The sequence below is a fragment of the Chanodichthys erythropterus genome, chromosome 17, assembly GCF_024489055.1.
Source record: "Chanodichthys erythropterus isolate Z2021 chromosome 17, ASM2448905v1, whole genome shotgun sequence".
In the NCBI taxonomy this organism is placed as follows: Eukaryota; Metazoa; Chordata; class Actinopteri; order Cypriniformes; family Xenocyprididae; genus Chanodichthys; species Chanodichthys erythropterus.
In genome coordinates this window covers 39,187,916-39,207,946 of record NC_090237.1, presented here as the reverse complement: position 1 = coordinate 39,207,946, position 20,031 = coordinate 39,187,916, and the positions used below count along the sequence as shown (strand labels likewise).

Here is a 20,031-nt window from a genome sequence, read left to right as displayed (position 1 = left end):
GTTCTGCTAGTAATTGAGCTTAAGAGTAGACAGTTACCCATCTTCCTCTTTGAATTTCCTCTTATAATAAATGAGGACATATTAACCTACAATAAGGTCAAACTCAAAGCCAACTCTAAAACCAGTTGACTCAAAGCCCTAATAATTTTAAAAGGTTTAACAAGTTTGTGAGATAACATCCTATATCTTCTATATGTAACATCCTATCTTCAGCAGTCAGACAAACATCTCAAAAACGTGAAACTACATGCTGTCAATAATAAATCTGGCATACTAATAATCACAAATGTTGTTTTAACCAGAGATGGTTTAATCACACTGTAAACATAGCATGCAATATGTACAGTGTGATAAAACTATCTATAGAAATTCTTATGCAAAAATGATAATAAGATATTGTTTCTAATAATTAAGGGTTACGCTTTATTTCGATAGTCCTCTTTAGACTGTTACACCCACGGCATCCCCGAACCTCCACTAGAGATTGAGCTCCATCCCCAGAGGATTAGTACTTTACTCTTAAGGACTGCATTTCCCATAGATCGCTGCCCAGACTCATTTTCCCCTAGCACATGTTTCCTTAGTCTTGAGCTATTTAAGCTCCCAGTGTTCTCTCATTCTTTGCAAAGTCTGCAATTTTGAGCTCTTATATTTCTGCAATTTTTCCTGTGTTTAACTTGTGCCTGTTTATTTGGATTTCCCTGCCTGCCTGTGAGTTTTGGACTCGGTTTGCCCATTGTTTTCAACTTCCCTCCTGCCTAGTGGTTTGTACTTTGTTTGCCTAGTTGGACTGAACTTTGTGTACCGAACCCCTGCCTGTTTACAGAACTACGTTTTTGTTATTATCATTAAACTGCATATGGATCCTAACGACTCTGCCTCAGTCTCTTCTTAACAGAGGACATCACTGCAACTGGATCCAGCAGTGGTTCAAAGCTACATAAAATTGTTACCACAAAAGTGAAAATGCTGGCCAGTCACCATCAGCAACTCTGCAAGCTCACCATGTTGATGGAGAAGCTCGACGGATCTGCACAGCAGCAATCCAGCATTTGTACATTAGTCCGGAATAACTTACCACAAACAGTTGGCAACATAATGAATATTGCATCTACAACCTGAATTCCGGAAATGTTGGGACATTTTTTTTTTTTTGAATAAAATGAAAACTAAAAGACTTTCAAATCACATGAGGCACTATTTTATTCACAACAGAACATAGATAACATAACAAATGTTTAAAGTGAGAAATTTTACACTTTTATCCACTAAATGAGTTCATTTCAAATTTGATGCCTGCTACAGGTCTCAATATAGTTGGGACGGGGACATGTTTATAATGGTGTAGCATCTCCCCTTCTTTTCAAAATGGTTTGAAGACGTCTGGGCATCAAGGTTCTGGAGTTTTGGTGTTGGAATTTGGTCCCATTTTTGCCTGATATAGGTTTCCAGCTGCTGGGCCGAGGCTCATTTAAAATGGACTGTTTCAAAGTGGAAAAGTGTCCAAATTTGACATTCTTGTTGGAAGCTGCAGTATGTGGTTTTGCATTATCCTGCTGAAATGGCTGACACGGCGTCTGTGATTTCCAACAAGAATGTCAAATTTGGACACTTTTCCACTTTGAAACAGTCCATTTTAAATGAGCCTCGGCCCACAGGACACGACGGCGCTTTTGGACCATGTTCACATATGGCTTCCTTTTTGCATGATAGAGCTTTAGTTGGCATCTGCAGATGGCACGGCGGATTGTGTTTACCGACAGTGGTTTCTGGAAGTATTTCTGGGCCCATTAAGTAATGTCATTGACACATTAATGAAGATGAGCAATGCAGTGTCGTCTGAGGGCCTGAAGATCACGCGCATCCAATAAAGGTCTTCAGCCTTGTCCCTTACGCACAGAGATTTCTCCAGTTTCTCTGAATCTTTTGATGATGTTACGCAGTGTAGATGATGAGATTTGCAAAGCCTTTGCAATTTGACGTTGAGGAACATTGTTTTCCACAATCTTTTTACGCACTTTTTCACAGATTGGAGAGCCTCTGCCCATCTTTACTTCTGAGAGACTGTGCCTCTCTAAGACATCCCTATTATAGCTAATCATGTTACAGACCTGAAATCAATTAAATTAATTAGTTGCTTGATGTTCTCCCAGCTGAATCCTTTCAACATTTCTTGCTTTTTTAAGCCATTTGTTGCCCCTGTGCCAAATTTTTTGAGACCGGTAGCAGGCATTAAATTTAAAATGAGCTCACTGAGGCAAATCCCTCGAAGTGATCATTAATGTAGCCATCCGGTTGGACATTTTGATCAGAGAACGTTGACCTTCCAGACACCTGCAGGCCTTCATAACATGCAACCCATGCAGGTGGGTTGGTCTCCTCTGTTGGTTGAGGAGCATACACACACCGCATAAGAGCCCATCTGTGCCTTTACTGTGGATAATCAGGACAATTAATGGCTGCCTGCCCAATTTGTCCTGTGGGAAGGGGGGCTCTGTGGTGAGTTTTACAAGACCACAATCTCCTTTCTGGGCTAGATCATCTCTTCTGAGGGTGTAGCCATGGACCAGATACCAGCCATCCTGGCCTGGCCAGTGCCTGCATCAGTCAAAGAATTGTAGCTTTTCCTTGGCTTCGTAAACTTCTACACCCACTGAGTGGCAAAAAAAGACAGCAGCATTGGTTTTCAGTGTGAATGCCACACACAAAAACACATCTAAAACGGGAAAGAGCTGAGCGATTGACTGTACAGATTGATTTGACAAGAAATCTGAGGTATATTTTTACAGAATGACGAAAGCTACAGAAAGAGAAGCAAATGGATCGCTGCAATTCAAATAAATAATTTCGAGGTAAAATCATACCCTATATATTGTAATATTATATATTGTAATGACAACTCATCAATTAAATATTTACCATCTTATATTCTGCATAACTGGATATATTAAATAAACATTATATATATATATATTAGGGCTGTCGATTTAACGCATTAATTAGATTAATTAATTATGGTTTGCCCCACCCCAGACCTACAAAGGTAATCTGACATTTCATACAGTTGACACACAGAGACATTTCATTTTCGCGTTTTAAAAGAATCAGGTGAACCGTTAGGCTTGTTGGACTTGAAGTGGCACTGCACAGATCGATTGGTGTATGACATTAAAGTACCACAAGAGCGATTCAAAAACATACGGAGTGTCTGCTCTCGAAACGCTCTTGCGGTACTTTGATGTCATACACCGATCGGTCTGTGCAGCTCTGCGTCAAGTCCAACAAGCCTAATGATTCAATGGACCTTTCATAAAGAGAGCCATTCACTTCACTCCTGAATGAATCAGATGAATGAATGAATGAAAGAATAACTCCATGACTTCAATAATTAAGACATTCACCACCACCTACTGGCAGTTTTATTTTAGTAATTTAGAGTATAATTTCATTCAAAATTATTTTATATTTTCATTGTAATAATAAAAAAACAAACAAACAAATAAAAAACAAAACAATAAAGGTATATTTCACCCAAAAATGAAAATTCAGTAATCATTTACTCACCCTCATGGTCCAAAAGAGTATGTGTAATAAATTCTATGTTGAATCGAATAAAATATTTCTCGCTGAAGGAACTTTTTGTAATGTCTATTTGATGCTTTACACAATAATGACTTTAAATTATCTTATGGAATTTCTCAGCCAAATGTGATGTGCAATCAATTTGTGATTAATTAGATTATTTAATCGTCACATCATGTAATTAATTAGATTAAAACGTTTAATCACTTCACAGTCCTAATTAAATACAAATTTTCATTTTCAATAACAGCTGTAAAATATTAAACCCTCATTCTTAAAGGGTAACATTTATATATTCTTAGTTATTAAACTCTTAAACATTCATGTTTTAGTGTTTCAAAGAAAGTGTTTGCATGTTTTGTATCTTTTTCGATAACTGGTATCAGTCTCAAGACAGGTTTGTTAAATAGTCGGCCAGGTCTACATACTGTAGGTCAACATAAACAGGTTGTTTCACACTATTTAAGCAAGTCACGGATCTCATGCACTATGGGTAGGAAGAACGATCTTTCTGAACATGAAAACCATGACACCTCTAACCAAAGCCACTCTTCAGCCACCTCTAACCAGAGGAACATTTACTGTGGGTGTAGAAATACATCTTCAACTATTTTTTATTTTTTTTTGCTGTGGTGTTTTTGCAGTGTGGGATAGTGTGTTGTCCTGATTGAAAATCCTTTTATTTCAGAAGGCACTATCCTTATTTTTATACCATAGCAGAAAATGGTCAGTTGTGAACTTTTTACATGCTTAGAGACCCTAAAGTGACCTTCCATCTCACTTCCCAATATTCCAGCCCAAATCAAGCTCCTTGCAGTGTCGTTGTAATGTGATCGCTTAATGTTATATACATCATCATATCGCAGCCCTACAACTTCTATAGTTTTGTCAGCGTTTATTTAAAAACATCCAGTTATGCAGAATATAAAATGATAAATATTCAATTAATGATTGTCAATACAATATATGATTTGACTTCAAAATTGTTTCTGTGAATTGCAGCGATCCATTTGCTTCTCTTTCTGTAGCTTTTGGCAAGTCTGTAAAAACCTCAGATTTCTTGTCAAATCTATCTGTACAGTCAATCGCACAGCTCTTTCCCGTTAGAGATGTGTTTTTTTTGCGGCCACTCAGTGGGTGTAACCACAGTCACTCCGGCCCATGGTGACGTTGTGCATACCCTACATTAATAATAATAATATAAAAATTTTATATGAATATCAATACTTTTTTGCCACAATACCATTACACTTAGCAAGCCAAAGGCGACAGCGGCAAGGAACCCAAACTCCATGGATAGTTCACCCAAAAATGAAAATTCTCTCATCATTTACTCGCCCCCAAAAGTTCTTCCAAACCTGAATACATTTCTTTGTTCTGCTGAACACAAAGGAAGATATTAGTTATGAGAAAACTTGCTACACAATAAAATAAGGACACAATTTTTCAAATCAAGCAGTAATCAAATTAAAAAGGTGTCATCTTTGCGCTACAAGATATGACACATAAAATAAGGCCTGTAGGTGTTATGCAGTCACATGTTTTGTGTCATAGCTGTTACTATAGGTATTTATAATATTCAATCCCTGCCGGACCTGAGACTCAAACTCATGACCTTTGGGTTACAAGTCCGACTCTCTATCCATTAGGCCACAACTGCCCCCCATTTTAGCATGACTGGAATGCTGTATTGACCAATTAGCTTCCAGGACAATAACTAACCATTTATGGATTATTTTTAATGCCGTTTGACAACATTACACCACATGCATACATATAAAACGTGTTTCCTCATACAAGGTTGCTGAGGGCTCAATCAGATATCATAGTAATGTTGTAAAACACGACTGGGCCAACTTCCTCTTACACAACTGAAGCATGGGGGTGGCTATCATTCCAAACCAAAGATAAGCAACAGAAAATAAAACAGCAAAACGTATTAGAATAGTTAATATACTGCAGATATGATTATTTAATTATATGATTATAAATTAACCCTTTTAAAATATAACATTATAGGCTATTAAATGATTGCACAAAAAATAAAAGTCTTATTGACAAGGTCAGAGACAGAAAATCACACACCATCATTAGAACTATGGTGATGAATATGATGAAACCTGTTAATTTACCTCAGACTGATAATGCAAAGATATGTAATTCTTGTTATTGTAGTGCAAAAAATAAAATAATGCATTTAAATGGTAAAGAATTTACCATTTGTTGTACCGCTTTTGTATATTTTTTTATAAATTCTATAAAGCCGAAGTAATTTAAGTTAAATTTAATTTGATCATTTAAAACAATATTAAAAGGGGTTAAAAGTAACACTAATTGCTTAAAATAAAATAATGTCACAGTGCAAAAAAATCTTTATGGTCCTTAAAGTATGCTTCATTTTCTTTATGTAGAATAAAAAAAATGAGGTGGAGTTTAATGTGACCTCAACATGTTTTCCTGTGTTTCACACATAAGGAACTTTTCAAGCCATCAAACAGCCATGTTAGTGTCATCCCACAGTTGTTTCAGACACATTTGTTTTTGCAGGATTAAACGAGACCTTATGTGATAAAGCCAAGCTTATCAACTTTAAAAAATGACATTTAAAGCATTATGTTTTTCATAATTGTGTTTCAAAATTCCAGGCTTCTGCTGAAGTGCCTGCTGTCCATCCGTCTCTCTGTTCCTGTCTGAGCTCTGTGTGTTTCTGTACCATATCTATATTGCTATTACAGACACAAGAGCTCAGAGAAACAGAAAAACATGATAGATGCGAGAAGGCCAGAGTTACATAGATCTATTAGGGCTGACATGTGAAACCTCTGCATGCTCTGATTGGTTATTCTGTCTTGTCAGTCTTCCCAGGCTCCGCCCCAGTGCTTCTGGAGCTCTGATCGGCTTCCTTGTCTTTCTTTTTGGCATCTTTGCTGTCAATCAAAGCATGTTCACGCTTCACCATCTCCTCCAGCTCTGCCTGAAAGCCAAAAGGGTGACACCTCATGCAACAAGCATAGTTTAAGAAGGGAAAAATGTTACTGATTTAAATGAAACGTCAGATCTGCATGTGAATATGCCTGTATTTACTTTCCAGCCCAGCAGTTCGGCAAGAGCCATGCAGCCGTCATCACAGGTGCTCAGGTGAGCCACGTCCCTGCGAACGATCAAGAAATTCAGTCTTGAATTGTACGTGTCCAAATGCTTATTGACACAACCTGCCTTTTTAAACGTTTGGAAATACGCTTTATGTTTTTGGCATATTCAGTAGTAATGATGTACTGATATACATACGAGTCATTTGGTACATGCCATTTATTCCTGAATTTCAAACATTTTCTGGTCAATTTTCAATGGCTAATTCTATATTGTTAATTTTTTCCCCCAAAATTAAATATATAATTCAAAAATGATTTGCATTCACAGAGCTAAATGTATAAAATATCATATCTAAGTTCAATATCCTATCATATCAATAGTAAATCATGGGGACATGAACCATATACAGTATTATACCTATTTAACCCTCTGGTGTTGTTCATTTGGGGGTCACCATGTTCGTGAACACCTTATTTTCAGTCAAATTAATGTAATATATTTTGTTCAATATATGTTTTTTTCTTTTATATTTTGAGAGAATTTCATGATACTAATTATTATCATTATCATTTTCCCACCAATATTTTTTAATTACTTTTCAATTAAAGCAGTATTTCATGTTGAAATAGACACAATGCCTTTAAAATCCAATTTCTGAAGGCAGATTAGTGCCATCTGGTGGGAGTAAAACAGAAAAACATCTGTAAAGCCATGCTGTAGTCACGAGATGCCTGTATATCTCAATATACAGAGCTCAAACCGGCACTTCTATATTTTAAGCTGTAGCGTACCCTCACTTCTCACATGTTGCCGGTACCAGAGGCATCACTAGGCCCTTTTTCTCCTCAGTAGAGAGTACCGTGTCAGACAGCACTCAGTCAATGCAGTCAAAGAGAAACATCATGTGCTTATTTGTTCTACTAAACAATGAATTAAAACTAAACAGCTGATTGTGACATTTATAGCCTTAGAGGGATTTGTGGTTTTTGATGTCACTTTGAATTACAGAAGTGGCAAATTGTTAGATTCATGTTCTGTTTTTGTTTTTCTTTTAAATAGAAAACAATATAGTTTAATATAGGGCAGATTAAGCATATTGTCAATCTAGACAATTAAAGTAATATAAGGTTTGTCTATATTCAAAATTAATGGTAACACTTTACAATAAGGTTAATTTGTTAACATTAGTTAATGTATTAACTAACAATGAGCAATACATTTGTTTCTGTATTAATTAATCTTTGTTAATGTTAATTAATACAAAACCAGCATTAGCTATTAACAAATACAACATTATTTTAATAATGTATTAGTAAATGTTGAAATGAACTTTAACAAAGATTAATTAATGCTATAGAAGTGCAGTTCATTGTAAGTTCATGTTAACTAATGTAGTTCACTAATGTTGACTAATGAACCTTATTGTAAAGTGTAACCAAATTAATATTAATGAATATGATCTGGTTAAATCCATTATTTGTTTAGACAAAAATACTTATTTTTATTAAGTTGTGGATTTGGATATATATTTAGACATTCTCAAAGACAACTCTTTGTCAAGGTTTGGATTTTCTATGTTTGAAATTTTGATTTGAAGTGTCACTTTTTGCATTCATTTTACTACAGTCAAACCTGAACATAGAAAGACATTTTGTTACACATAACAACAAAAAAATGTAACAAAAATGAATAGGAATGCTTTATCAAAGGTTAATTTCAACCTCTTACTTGAGTCTTCTGGCTCAATGTTGCCAAATTGTTACAGCCACACCAGTTCATTTGTGTGTGATAGTGTGTGTGTGTTTGAGTGTGTGTGCCTGTTTTGTGCTTTCAATGTCTTATAGTGTAACCCCTTCCTTGGTATCTGTGTTTTTACTGCATTGTGGCTGAACTGTTAATTTTATTTCACACATTTGCAAAAACTTCCTTTGTGTTACAGTCACACTAGTTCATATGCGTCTGTCTCGGGGGGTGTAATGTGTCTATTTTGCAGTTTATTTTTGAGTGTCACCCCTTCATTGCTGTGCACGTTTTTCTACATCATGGATGATTTGTAGATTGTGTACACGAAAATATTCTCTGTATTTTCATATTTTTGTGTATTTCCCATTCATTTCCATTTTGATCATGAACTAAACGTGACTTTTTTTTACGACCATTTAGCTTTTTCTGAGTCTACGATTTTGTTTTGTGGTCACATAGCAACTGCCATAAAAGTCACCAAATTTCGAAAAAAAAAAAAAAAACATTTTAGTCTAATAGGACCAAACAACACCAGAGGGTTAAATTCAATATCATGTCAGGAGCAGTGTGAATAATTTGTGTACTTGTTTTGTCCAGCGATTCACAATGATCTTTGTGTGAACAGACCTGAAGGAGGCACGCTGTTTAACATGAAAGCACTTGGAGGCCTCACCTGTAGGCTTTATCCGAGTCAAAATCCATTCCTCCTCCGAAAGCGAATAACCCCATACCAAATTCCGACTGTCGGAGAAAGACATGCAACACAAAAATGTAATCATAAACAAATCTGTTTCATTCAAATGTTTATCATAATTAGATGAGCAATTACAGACCTGTCCGGTTTTCTCCATATTGATGAGCAGTCTAGGGCAGCTGTTGGACACTCTGCAGACGAGACAATGAAGTCAGAGCACAGAAATCTAACATTCGCATCATTCAATATTATTTTTGGAGAAATAAAATTAACCAACATTATTAATTTTCAGACTGTCAGTACAGCCATTACCAAAAGTTTTATGTAGTGACATATGACATGTTTCGCAAAGTTTGCTGCTTTAGTTTGTTGTGGTGTTGATTCACATAATTTGCATACAATGCATTTTAAATAATTGCAAAGAGCTTTATTGGCAAAAAAATAAAATAAATAACTTTATCACAAAAACCCAAATTTTACTGTTTTTTTGGCCCTGGTACAAAATGACCAGCATAATTTGACTAATCATATCATCAGCACATGGTAAAGTGTGAACAAGTTCCAGTCAGGTAAATGACTTTATCATTCTGATTAGATTATAAGAGCAGACTGATAGTCAGGGCCTAAAACTAACGTTTACCACACCTGCCAATGGCCGGTGACTTAAGAAAATTTACCAGCAATTAATATTTTTTACTGTTTTTGCAAAAACAGTTAGTTATGATACCAACATTTTAGAGACCAGTGAAAATTCACAATCCTCTATTCCAATTTCGAAACCACAGCTAAAACTACAAGCTTAACTAATATAAATTTAATATATTATTAAAGACAAGTTACAGGGTTCCCACTCTTTTTCAGCGATCATTTTCCAGGACATTTTCAATTTTACTATGGCAGGAATAAAAGACAAGGATCGCGCCCTAAAGTAATATATTGCTCTCCAAGTCTTTAAAAGGCATACAGTTTATTACCATGACTTAAAGATATAAAATCAGTTTTTAATATATAAAATCAGTTTTTAATATGAGATCTTAATCATACATTATGACTATGGAAGCTTGTTTCCGCCACGGAATTTAAAAAAAAGTCGCAATTACCTTTTTTGTATTTCACTATTCTCACTATTTCGAGTTTATTTCACAATTATGTATGCTCTGAATTTTTTTGAATTTTGAGATAAAAAGTTGCAATTACCTTTTTTATTTTTGATTCAGCAGCAGACACTTCCATAGTTTAATGCCATAACTTAACTATAAAATCAGTTTTTAATATGAGCTCTTAATCATACATTATGACAAATTGTTCTCATTATCAGTGTCCATATCATAGCAAAAAATAGCGGAACTATTTTAATGTTTTAACTATTTGAAAATAAAAATATTAGTCAAAGACAAAGTCGATGAACAACAAAGAAACTCATGACGCGTAATAGAATATGTGGCAGGTCTATTAGTTATTTCTGTCCCATCCAATGCTGGTTATCACCATGTCAATCAATATAATTTTGGATTCAATCCCGCATTTAAATAAGTTAATCATTCCCAAAACTTTGCAGTGTGTATACTTAGCAGCATGAAAAACTTTCAAATTGCGAATGGGTTATAAACACATTTTCCTTTTTTAATCACTGTAGCTGTCAATCACTGTTGTGAAAACTCCTGTTATAATCAATGAAGCTGGCTACACTGCACAATGAATCTCTTATTGACCTTATATTGCATCAACATTATTACTGAATTAGGTAGCTGCTTACTAATTAACATTTTCTGCATACATTTGAGTAGCTAATAGCATTAGCCAACTGCTGCAAGTGGCAACACAAGACTAAACATCATCACTGAAAATACTATGTCAAAACTCAGCATTCCTGAACATCACACTATCTGCAACTAATGCCGATTGTTTTTGGCCAGGAATAAACTTTTTGTTCTCAACTAAAGAAAAACCTAAGAACTTTTAAAAAAAAAAAATAATAATTTTCAAGGACAACAACAAGATTTTCCAGGACATTTTTCATTTTCTTTAGCTTTCCATTTGTTTTCCAGGACTGGAAACTTTGTCATCAATTTTCCAGGTTTTCCAGGAAAAGTGGGAACACTGCAAGTAACAGTAGTTTTCCAGTAGAGACACTGAATCAAATAATCAAATGCAAGATGACACTGTATTGTCTTCACCGTAAAAATTAAACAGTTCATTCCTTATTAAAGTTTCAAAAGTTATTCAGTCAAGAGCAGTGAGTGATTTTTTTCTTTGTCTTTTTTTGTTTGATTAACATTAAAAACACAGACAGCAGCAGGAATATTAGGCTGCTGTCACTTTAAGACCGAATGCACGGATCCAATACACTGATACTGCACATATTTCTCTACTGTTTACATTCACTTAAGCCATAAACAACTATGTTTACTAGGATACTCGACGATAAGGGCATTTTTTTTTACTTTTTTGTGAATTTGTCCGTTCATGCACAAGAAGACGTGAAGGAGAGTTCAATTCAGTATTTGAGCACTGTCTGAGACGCAGCTTTCTAGGCGCGTGCTTCGGATGTGTGCGAACTCATCCAAGTAACTAACTGAGTTCTCTTTTGTGTTTTCTTGCGCTTGAATATTTGAACTTCCAAGGTTTAAACTCTTGTGACATTGCGTTGTTCAGCGCTGCCCCTGACTAAAGATGTTTGTAGTGGACTCACAGCTGTTCATTTAAGCCATTAGTCGATTAATCGCACATTTATATTAATTTAATTACTTAAATATATACCGGGGGGCATAATATATGCCTCGTGCTCAAAGTGTTCTTCTCTGGCCATGAGCGCAGAAAGCCGCATTCAATGCGCGCACACTATCAAGTGGACTTCAAGCGCTCAAGTCATTTGCGTATGCGCTGTTCTTCTTCTGCTCTTTTTCCAGTTGTGGCGGATAGCAAACAGTGTTGCATTGCAGCGGCGCCCACTTCTGGATTGGAGTGTGGATTGCCTGTGACTGACTGTATTCGTTGTCTGAATGTATGAACTGAACCGTGACGTCCATACCGTACGGTTCAGGACGAACACATGTACCGTTACACCCCTAGCAATTATCCATACATTTTGTGGGGGTCAAGAGATATGTGGAGACATGCTTACCTACTGACTAGTGATGCGAACGGCTGAACCTGAAGGGATGTGCCCATTATGATGAGAAGATCACATCGAGGAAAGTCCTGTGGTACACAGAGGATTGACAGTAAGAGTCTAACTGAGAATGTACAATGACTGGCTTTGACCTTAAAGATAAGCTGATTTCTCACCATCTTCATGGAAGTGAAGAATCGGGCAGGCAGATTCTCCCCAAAAAACACAATATCTAAAAAAGAACAAGAAATGCATCCACAAAGAGGCTAAAACCATCAGAATATAAGGAGAGGCTAGTCACCAATGAAAGCAATTTAAAGATGGAATGAATATCAGACTGTTTCTCACAATAAGCTTGTATGGTTTCACAAGACTAGGAATTGACCCTTTGCCGGGAGGTTGATTGACAAGCAATCTAACCAATCAGAACGCCGAATCCGCCATTTTGTCTGACAAAGCAGTCAGGAGTTAGATTAACCCATAGACAGTAAAAGAAATGGACACAGCGACCCCATTGGAACTCAATTGAGACAAGTGAAGCCCATTTTTAGCGATTTTTAGCACTTCCTTTTCTGACGCGCAGACTCAAACTAAGCTTGATGACGTCAGCAACCTGTCTGACAGATGTATATCTTCTAGTAGCTGTGCGTGCAAACTGCCATCGTTAATCTTGCAGAGACGGCGAGCTTGAGTAGGGAGTTCTTTGGCGTGAGTGAGAAGGAGTAAGTATTCTGATTAATTAGTTTGTATAGTATTTTAAAATGTAACGCCAGTAGGCTTCTCTCTTGACGTCTCCCCGATTGCCTGCGAGCTTCTCTTCTTGTCTGTACCGTAACTTCTCTTCTGTGCGACAGAGAGTCGAGTGGTTATGACGCAATCGTTAGCTTATTTTTACAAAAACTGTTTCTACGGGGCCATAATGTAAGATAGAAGGTAATGGAGCCCTTTATACATTGTCGTGTATCTTTGGAAATAAATAATGGACAAATGGAGTCTTTAAACGCCTCAGACGTAAAGTTATTCACTGTCAAAGTGACGCCAAAATGAATGGGAGTCAATGGGGATGCTAACGCAAGTGAAGTTCTGCTACAAGATGGCGGCACCCGGCCGACTTCAACTTCCGGTCGACTTCCTTGGGCACTGGATTAACCTCAGTGGAGTTAAACTCAAAAAATGTTTTATATTAACGCCTTTCTGCGTTTGAAACAACATACCTTCTGATGTTCATTCATGTTTATTTGATGCTATAAATGAACTAGTAGGAAGAGATGATCGGTTCACGAGCCGCTTGAGCTGAGGCGCTACAGCAATCTGTCACGACACATTAAAGAGCCACAAAATGCTTTTTATTGTTTGAATTTCTTAAAAAAATTACACAGTTTGAAAGCTGGGACTTATTTTTCACTGTGTTTCACTGTGTTTCACTGTGTCACTGTGTATTTTTCACTGTGTGTGGCGTGACAGCGCCACGGCTTGTCGGACAAAGCAACAGTAACTAAGGGGGGAGGGTCTTTGCGAAGCGTCAATTAGCATACAGCCTGTATGGAATATTTCTATAACATTTTTACACCATAAATTTACTGTCATTCCCTATTCAATTTATTTGTATGCTAAAGAGCCACTCTGAGATTCTGAAATATATCTTTTGTGTTTAGTGGATGAAAGAAAATCATACAGCTTTGGAACGACATGAGAGTGAATAAATGATGACAGGATTATCATTTTTTGGGTCTTAAATCCAAATCAAATTCAAAACTATAGCTAATGCGAAAAAGAAAAAGTTCTAGATATTATTATTGTTCTTATAAATGGTTGCTCTTACCAGGTTTTACCAGGCTTCCACAGGAATCACATTTAGGAATATCTTCAGAGAAAATTTTATCTGTGAGTCAGAAACATGAAATATGAATAGCGAAGTGGACTACATTCCCACATCTCATTTAAAACCGAAACCAGAAACCACAGAGAAATGTCAGTGTTCAATACTGTACTTTTCATCCAGTCCATGGAGTACTCCTTACGACAGAAGCAGCTCACGCAGTGAGACGTGTGAAATGTACCATGAGCTTCAATCAGGTCCTCGCCTTCAAGACCGGCAACTCTCTCTAGAGTATCAATATTCTGGAAAAAAAGCAACGATAATTGTATAATATGAAAAATAATAAAACATTAGTATAAAATAGTATAAAATTACAAACAATATCACAAAGGCTGTGTCCAAAATTGCATAGCCTACTTCCCTACTATATAGTAGGCAAAAAACAGTATGTGACATTCACAGTACTCTTTTAAGAGTAGACAAAAAGTACCCGGATGACTTTGCTACTTCCGGCGAGATTCTGAAGTGTGCATACGATGTAGGGCTGGGCGATGCATCGCATGCGATTGTCACGTGCATTTCATCAGTAAAGCTGGATCCCTGATTACCGCTAAATCACCATCACCTGCTTTCAAATGGAGCGGCATTTAATAGACAGAGCCGTAGTTCACTGACAAACCACGCGTTATATATTGCGTTCATTATCGAAGGCGATACATCTGCGATATGAACGCGATATTAAGTGGCTTATCAGTGATCTACGGCTCTGTCTATTAAATGCCGCTCCATTTGAAAGCAGGTGATGGCGATTTAGCGGTAATCAGGGAACCAGCTTTACTGATGAAATGCGCGTGACAAAAGCATTCATATATCGCCCAGCCCTAATATGATGGACACTTAACTATCCCATGAGGCCACGGGAAAGGATTTGTGAATGGCAATGAAGCAATGTAAATGACGCAGTAGGTCACATGACTGTGACAACATGGCGAGTAGTTTTTTAGCGCTCACAAAGTACATACTAATATTCAAAATAAGTAGCTGCTCATGAGAGAGTATGTGATTTCAGATGCAGCCAAACACTCTCTTACCTGAGAGTAGCAGCGCCTCAGGAGGCCTTTGTCCTTCAGCATCTTCATGAAATAGTGACACACTGTGGGCTGGAGAAACCGAAGCACATACAAGAGTCAAAACTACATTCATCACAGCATCAGATGGGTCATTACTGTAGATGTGCTGCCTTTTTGACTTCATGACATGACAAAGAAGACCATGTGATATGTGTGAAATAAAAATAATTAAATGTGGAATAACATTTTTTCAAATACACATTATTTGTCGCCATTTTGTTTATTCTATGCTTGCAAATGAATGACTGCTATTATAAACATACTTCTTTCACAGTGCTGTCTAAAATTTAAAAGCTCAATGGATTTTGGTAACACTTACAATAAGGTCTCATTTGTTAACATTAGTGCATTTACTTAAAATGAGCATTACGTTCTTACAGTAATTATTAATCTGTTAATGAAAACATTCATGTTCATGTTAGTTCACAGTGCATTAACTAATATTAACAGATACAACTTTTGATTTCAATAATGTATTAGTAATTAACTAAGATTAATAAATGCTATTGTTCATTGTTATTTCATGTTAAGTAATGTTAACAAATGAAACCTTATTGTAAAGTGTTTTGAGGGACGTTTTCATTGGTTTTTTTTTCACTGTTGACCCATGTATGTCAGAGAAGATTCATAAACTACCTTAAACTGGCCTGGGTAAAGCTCTCTGGCCAGAGCAAAGAAGGGCTCCGGATGTTTCTGGAAAAAAAAGACGTTCAAATGTGACTTGTGTCCTCTCAGATGACAAACAATAAGCATAAGACTGCAGCATTTCTTCAGAATCACAGTCAGACCTTGAAATAGTCGATCTGAAAGATGGCCTCTGGGTAAGGCAGGTTGTACTTCTGCAGATTGGCATACAGACCAGTGCCAGGAGAGCGGAAATCTGGGATTCCAGCAGCTAAATTATGAAGAAAATATATAAACAATATTAAAAACTTGATTTTCATCACAGGGGGGCTTTAAAAAATAGGATCAAGATAAGATCTATTTTAAAAAAAAAAAGACTACACTTGCACAAATGCATTTTATGATCAAATATTTACTTACATGTAGATATTCCAGCTCCAACCATACAGATAATGTTCTTGCCTGTTGACACAGACAGACACATCTAACTTACTGAACAACCGACTCGAAATAACCCCTCAAACAGAGCCATATTTCTACTGTTTATACACTGTTCAGGAAGCCAACCTTCAACTGGCTTACTAGTTGACTGTACATATTGAATTGTATTTTAACATCGAAAAAACTGCCACAAATAGAAAATACCACCTTCATCTGAGAACTCAACTCACATTTGCCACTCAGGATGTAGCGGGCGACCCCATCCAGGGTCAGCTCTTCCAAGACTTTGTCTCCAGGACTCAGGCCAAGAGTCCGTGAGAAGAGACTGCGCAGGAAATCCACTGAAAAATATCTGACTTTAGCTAAGATCACATGAGCTCTTTAAATGCACTGAAAGAAGAAATTCCTTGACACATACTCTCAGTGTCTCCTGAAGCGTCGCCCTCGTCGCTGCTGTCGTCAGACTGACCCTGCTGAAAACAGTCAAACAAATTACAGAGATGAACAATCCACCCCAATCACAGAAAACAACACTCACTCCTAAAAATTGTCTTTATAATATATTAGCAGCAAAAATAAAGGGTGAACTGCAGATGGTGGATGTTCACTAAATATACTTTTCTCACATATTCAGCTCCTATATGGGCCAGAACTGGTGCAAACTGCTGTCCCACAACCAAAAACACATTTAAAAAGCATTTAAGTATTAAAATTTCAACTTGTGAAAATGATATTAAAATAATTTTTGCATTTTTTTCCATTGTTGTGTTGAAAAAAAATCATGAAACTTTCTGTCCTGCATGTTCATGTCACTACCGAAACAGTGTGTGTTTTAGTCATTGTCTGAGACTGATTTTAACACACTTCTACATTTCTGATCAGGAAATATTCCTCTCATAGACTTCTTTTACAGTAGACAGATCATCATTCTGAGTTAAATGTGTTCAAAAGTCTGAAAATCTGTGTGTAACTTTAACAAACGTCACTACCAAACACCTTTTATCTGCAATTAAGCAGAATATTTTGGGTGTTATTCCATAAAATGTAGTTTTTGTGTGTGTAAAACTGTTCAGAACTGTGCTGGATAACCATGTGCTGATTATCATCTTTGAGCGGCTCAAAAGTATCAAAATTTTCACGAATTAAACAGTCACGACTGAAACATGTCATCATTGTTTTTGTAGTGACAAAAGGGAACACATAATCATTTATCTGGGGATAGTAAACTAAATTTTACGACATTCATGTAAATCATTAGTATTTTAATATGTTTTAGTATGTGAGTTAAAATCCTGTCATGTGATGTGGTCACTACCAACACATCTGAAAACTGTCACTACTGAAAATGTGCAGTCACGACCGAAACATGGGATGTTTTGTCAAAAATAAAGTATATTGACTGATCAACTAAGATGTTATTATAGTGTTTAGTTCAATGTTTATTCAAACTAATGAATCCTTCACTTTGAAATCAGTTTGATAAACTTTATGACTTTTACAAAGAAAGACTGGATTCAAAATACAACAAATCTCATAAATTACATCAATTTAAATGCAAATCAATTGTTATTGATTTACCTGTGAAAAAATTTTTTAATAAATAGCTATATATATATATATATATATATATATATATCAAGGTAGATGTAAACAAAATACAAAATGTTATCTCAGTGTAACTCTTCTTATTAAATTATTTGTTGTGTTTCTGTAGTGACGAATTTGGGGAAAGAAAAAATATTCCAAAACTTTCTGAAAATACAATATGATAATTAACCGCACAATTACTAGAAATGTGTTGCTTGGATATTATACAATTTACATACATACAACATGTGTGAAAAAAGACACTTTCTTTCAAGACATTTCCAACTCTGACTTTGAACCAATTCTGTAGAATGGCCCATATATGTTTTTGTGTTTTGTGGGGCAAAAAATCACCAGAAAAAGGCAGATATATCGGTTGAAATTTGCCTTTTTTTATTATTATTATTGTTATTATTATTATTATTGGCATCAGTTGATAAATAAGCCTGCTTCATTAACAGAAGTATTAGTTTGATTTGTGTCAGTTTCACATTCTATTTTTAATATATTTAGTGTTTTTTTTTTGTGTGTGTGTGTGTGTGTGTGTGTGTGTGTGTGTGTGTGTGTGTGTGTTTAAATATTGTGTAAAACAAGCATTTTTATTAATTGAATGATTAATGTTTTATATTCTATTTTTACTTCAACCACTGAAAAATATAGGCTAATAATAATGTTAATATTTATAACAATAATAATGTAGCACTACCATGGTAAAGTAATGGCATGGTAAAGTTATGTTGATAAAGAATAGCATGTCATTTCCAAGCTCAAATAACATGGTATTACTTTGGTACATGAGTGTCGTGTGATGTTTACATGTGTACCTCGAGATCTGGTGTCTCAGCCTCCTCTTCTGCCCTCTTAGAAACCTCTGCAGGACACAATAAATCACATCACACTGATAAATCTGTCATAATAACCAATACTAATCACACACACACACAGCGAAAAACTTCCAAACACTCCTAGCTTCCTCTCTGGCTAAAGGCTAATGGATCTGACGACACCCAAATATACAAAGACATAATCATTAGATTACCTTCAGACATCTATCCGCTTTCAAACACTACTATAAAACTCAAAAACACATCTAGAGATGACAGCACTGTTTTTATTAAAGGGACAAAGCTTGTGTGCGTCGCTGATATTTCTCTCGGTGAGTTAATGTTAATGTTGATACAGTAAAGTTTAACGGCTAATCCTCGAGGGGGCGCGAGGAGGCTCAGATGAACCGATCCTCCGTTGAACTGCGCTTACATCTCAGCCCGGATTTTATCTTTCTGGAGAAACATATACGCTAAAAGTATAATCATTTAAATGTATTGATGTAAAGGATTGGTACCTGACATACAAATGACAATCCAACCCTCTAATGTCTATATAATTAAAACACGCATCCAGTCATCACAAACGACTGTGATTGGTCCTCCCTGGCAGTGATGAGAAAAGTAACAAGTGTCGCATGACAATCCCGTTTAAACGCTAGTGTCGATCATAAATAATTTACACCAGCATAATGAAACTTTGAAATGTAATAGCTATTTAATATTTTATTTACCGTGTCAGAACATTTAGAGACACTTCCGGGCCTCCAATGCACGCCCAGTTCGGATATTCGTTAAAATTTACATTATTTACAATGTTTCTACGTAATATTTCGCTGCAGTTTTTTTAACAAATCTTCCGGGTGCGTTCAGAGACACGTCAGAAAAATCGTAGATTACGAGTTGAACGCTCATAAACGCCACCACAATGTTGTAAATACGAGTTGTAAACTCGGAGTTTCCTTTAAGAGCCCCGATCTGTCCGAGTTTGGGGCGTGTCAGTGAGAAACATGGCGGAATATTTGTCAGGCTTTTTTATTTACAACGAATTAAGCTAATTGCCTGCACAAAATATGATAGCATTATAATATATAACAATATAATATGTAACGATAAAGTTTCCAGTGGCTTTATAAATTAATTAAAAAACATAAAAAGCAAAACGCACCTGGTGCACATTGTTTTGTTCCTTATTTTTTATAAGTAGAAGTGCTTGTATTTTTGTGTAATCAAGTAAAAGGCACACCGACGAAGTGACTTGAACGGATCTGCCCTACACGACTACCAACTCGTAAATACGAGTTTCCCAGGAGGACTTGAACGTTCAAAACATGCATTTCAAAGACAATGTTTGTTGCTGTGTCAGAAACAGTGAAGACTAA

At 36.1% G+C, this 20,031-nt stretch overlaps 1 protein-coding gene across 2 annotated transcripts; it reads right to left on the bottom strand.

Moving 5' to 3' along the window:
• Positions 1-3,247: 3,247 nt before the first annotated feature.
• Positions 3,248-18,992, bottom strand: sirt2 (sirtuin 2 (silent mating type information regulation 2, homolog) 2 (S. cerevisiae)). Of its 2 annotated transcripts, none has more exons than XM_067365492.1 (16): positions 18,865-18,992; positions 18,650-18,696; positions 16,657-16,711; positions 16,469-16,579; positions 16,218-16,259; positions 15,962-16,068; positions 15,810-15,866; positions 15,135-15,203; positions 14,216-14,345; positions 14,047-14,106; positions 12,401-12,456; positions 12,237-12,313; positions 9,252-9,303; positions 9,092-9,159; positions 6,667-6,733; positions 3,248-6,556 (listed from the first exon to the last, which is right to left on the bottom strand). In XM_067365492.1, the coding sequence occupies exons 1-16, from the start codon at positions 18,872-18,874 to the stop codon at positions 6,422-6,424; spliced, it is 1,143 nt and encodes a 380-aa protein (XP_067221593.1). In that variant the 5' UTR covers positions 18,875-18,992; the 3' UTR covers positions 3,248-6,421. The 2 variants fall into 2 exon arrangements, 1 of the variants encoding a protein (XP_067221593.1); XR_010892189.1 differs by having other exon boundaries at positions 6,417-6,556; positions 12,241-12,313.
• Between the last annotated feature and the right edge of the window lie 1,039 nt (positions 18,993-20,031).

Bases quoted from the DNA above. Each gene is read 5' to 3' on its own strand.
- sirt2 (XM_067365492.1), bottom strand. The intron at 12,314-12,400 runs GTGAGAAATCAG...TGTGTACCACAG, and splicing joins TCTTCACTTCCATGAAGATG to GACTTTCCTCGATGTGATCT. The intron at 6,557-6,666 runs GTAAATACAGGC...TTTGGCTTTCAG, and splicing joins CCGAACTGCTGGGCTGGAAA to GCAGAGCTGGAGGAGATGGT.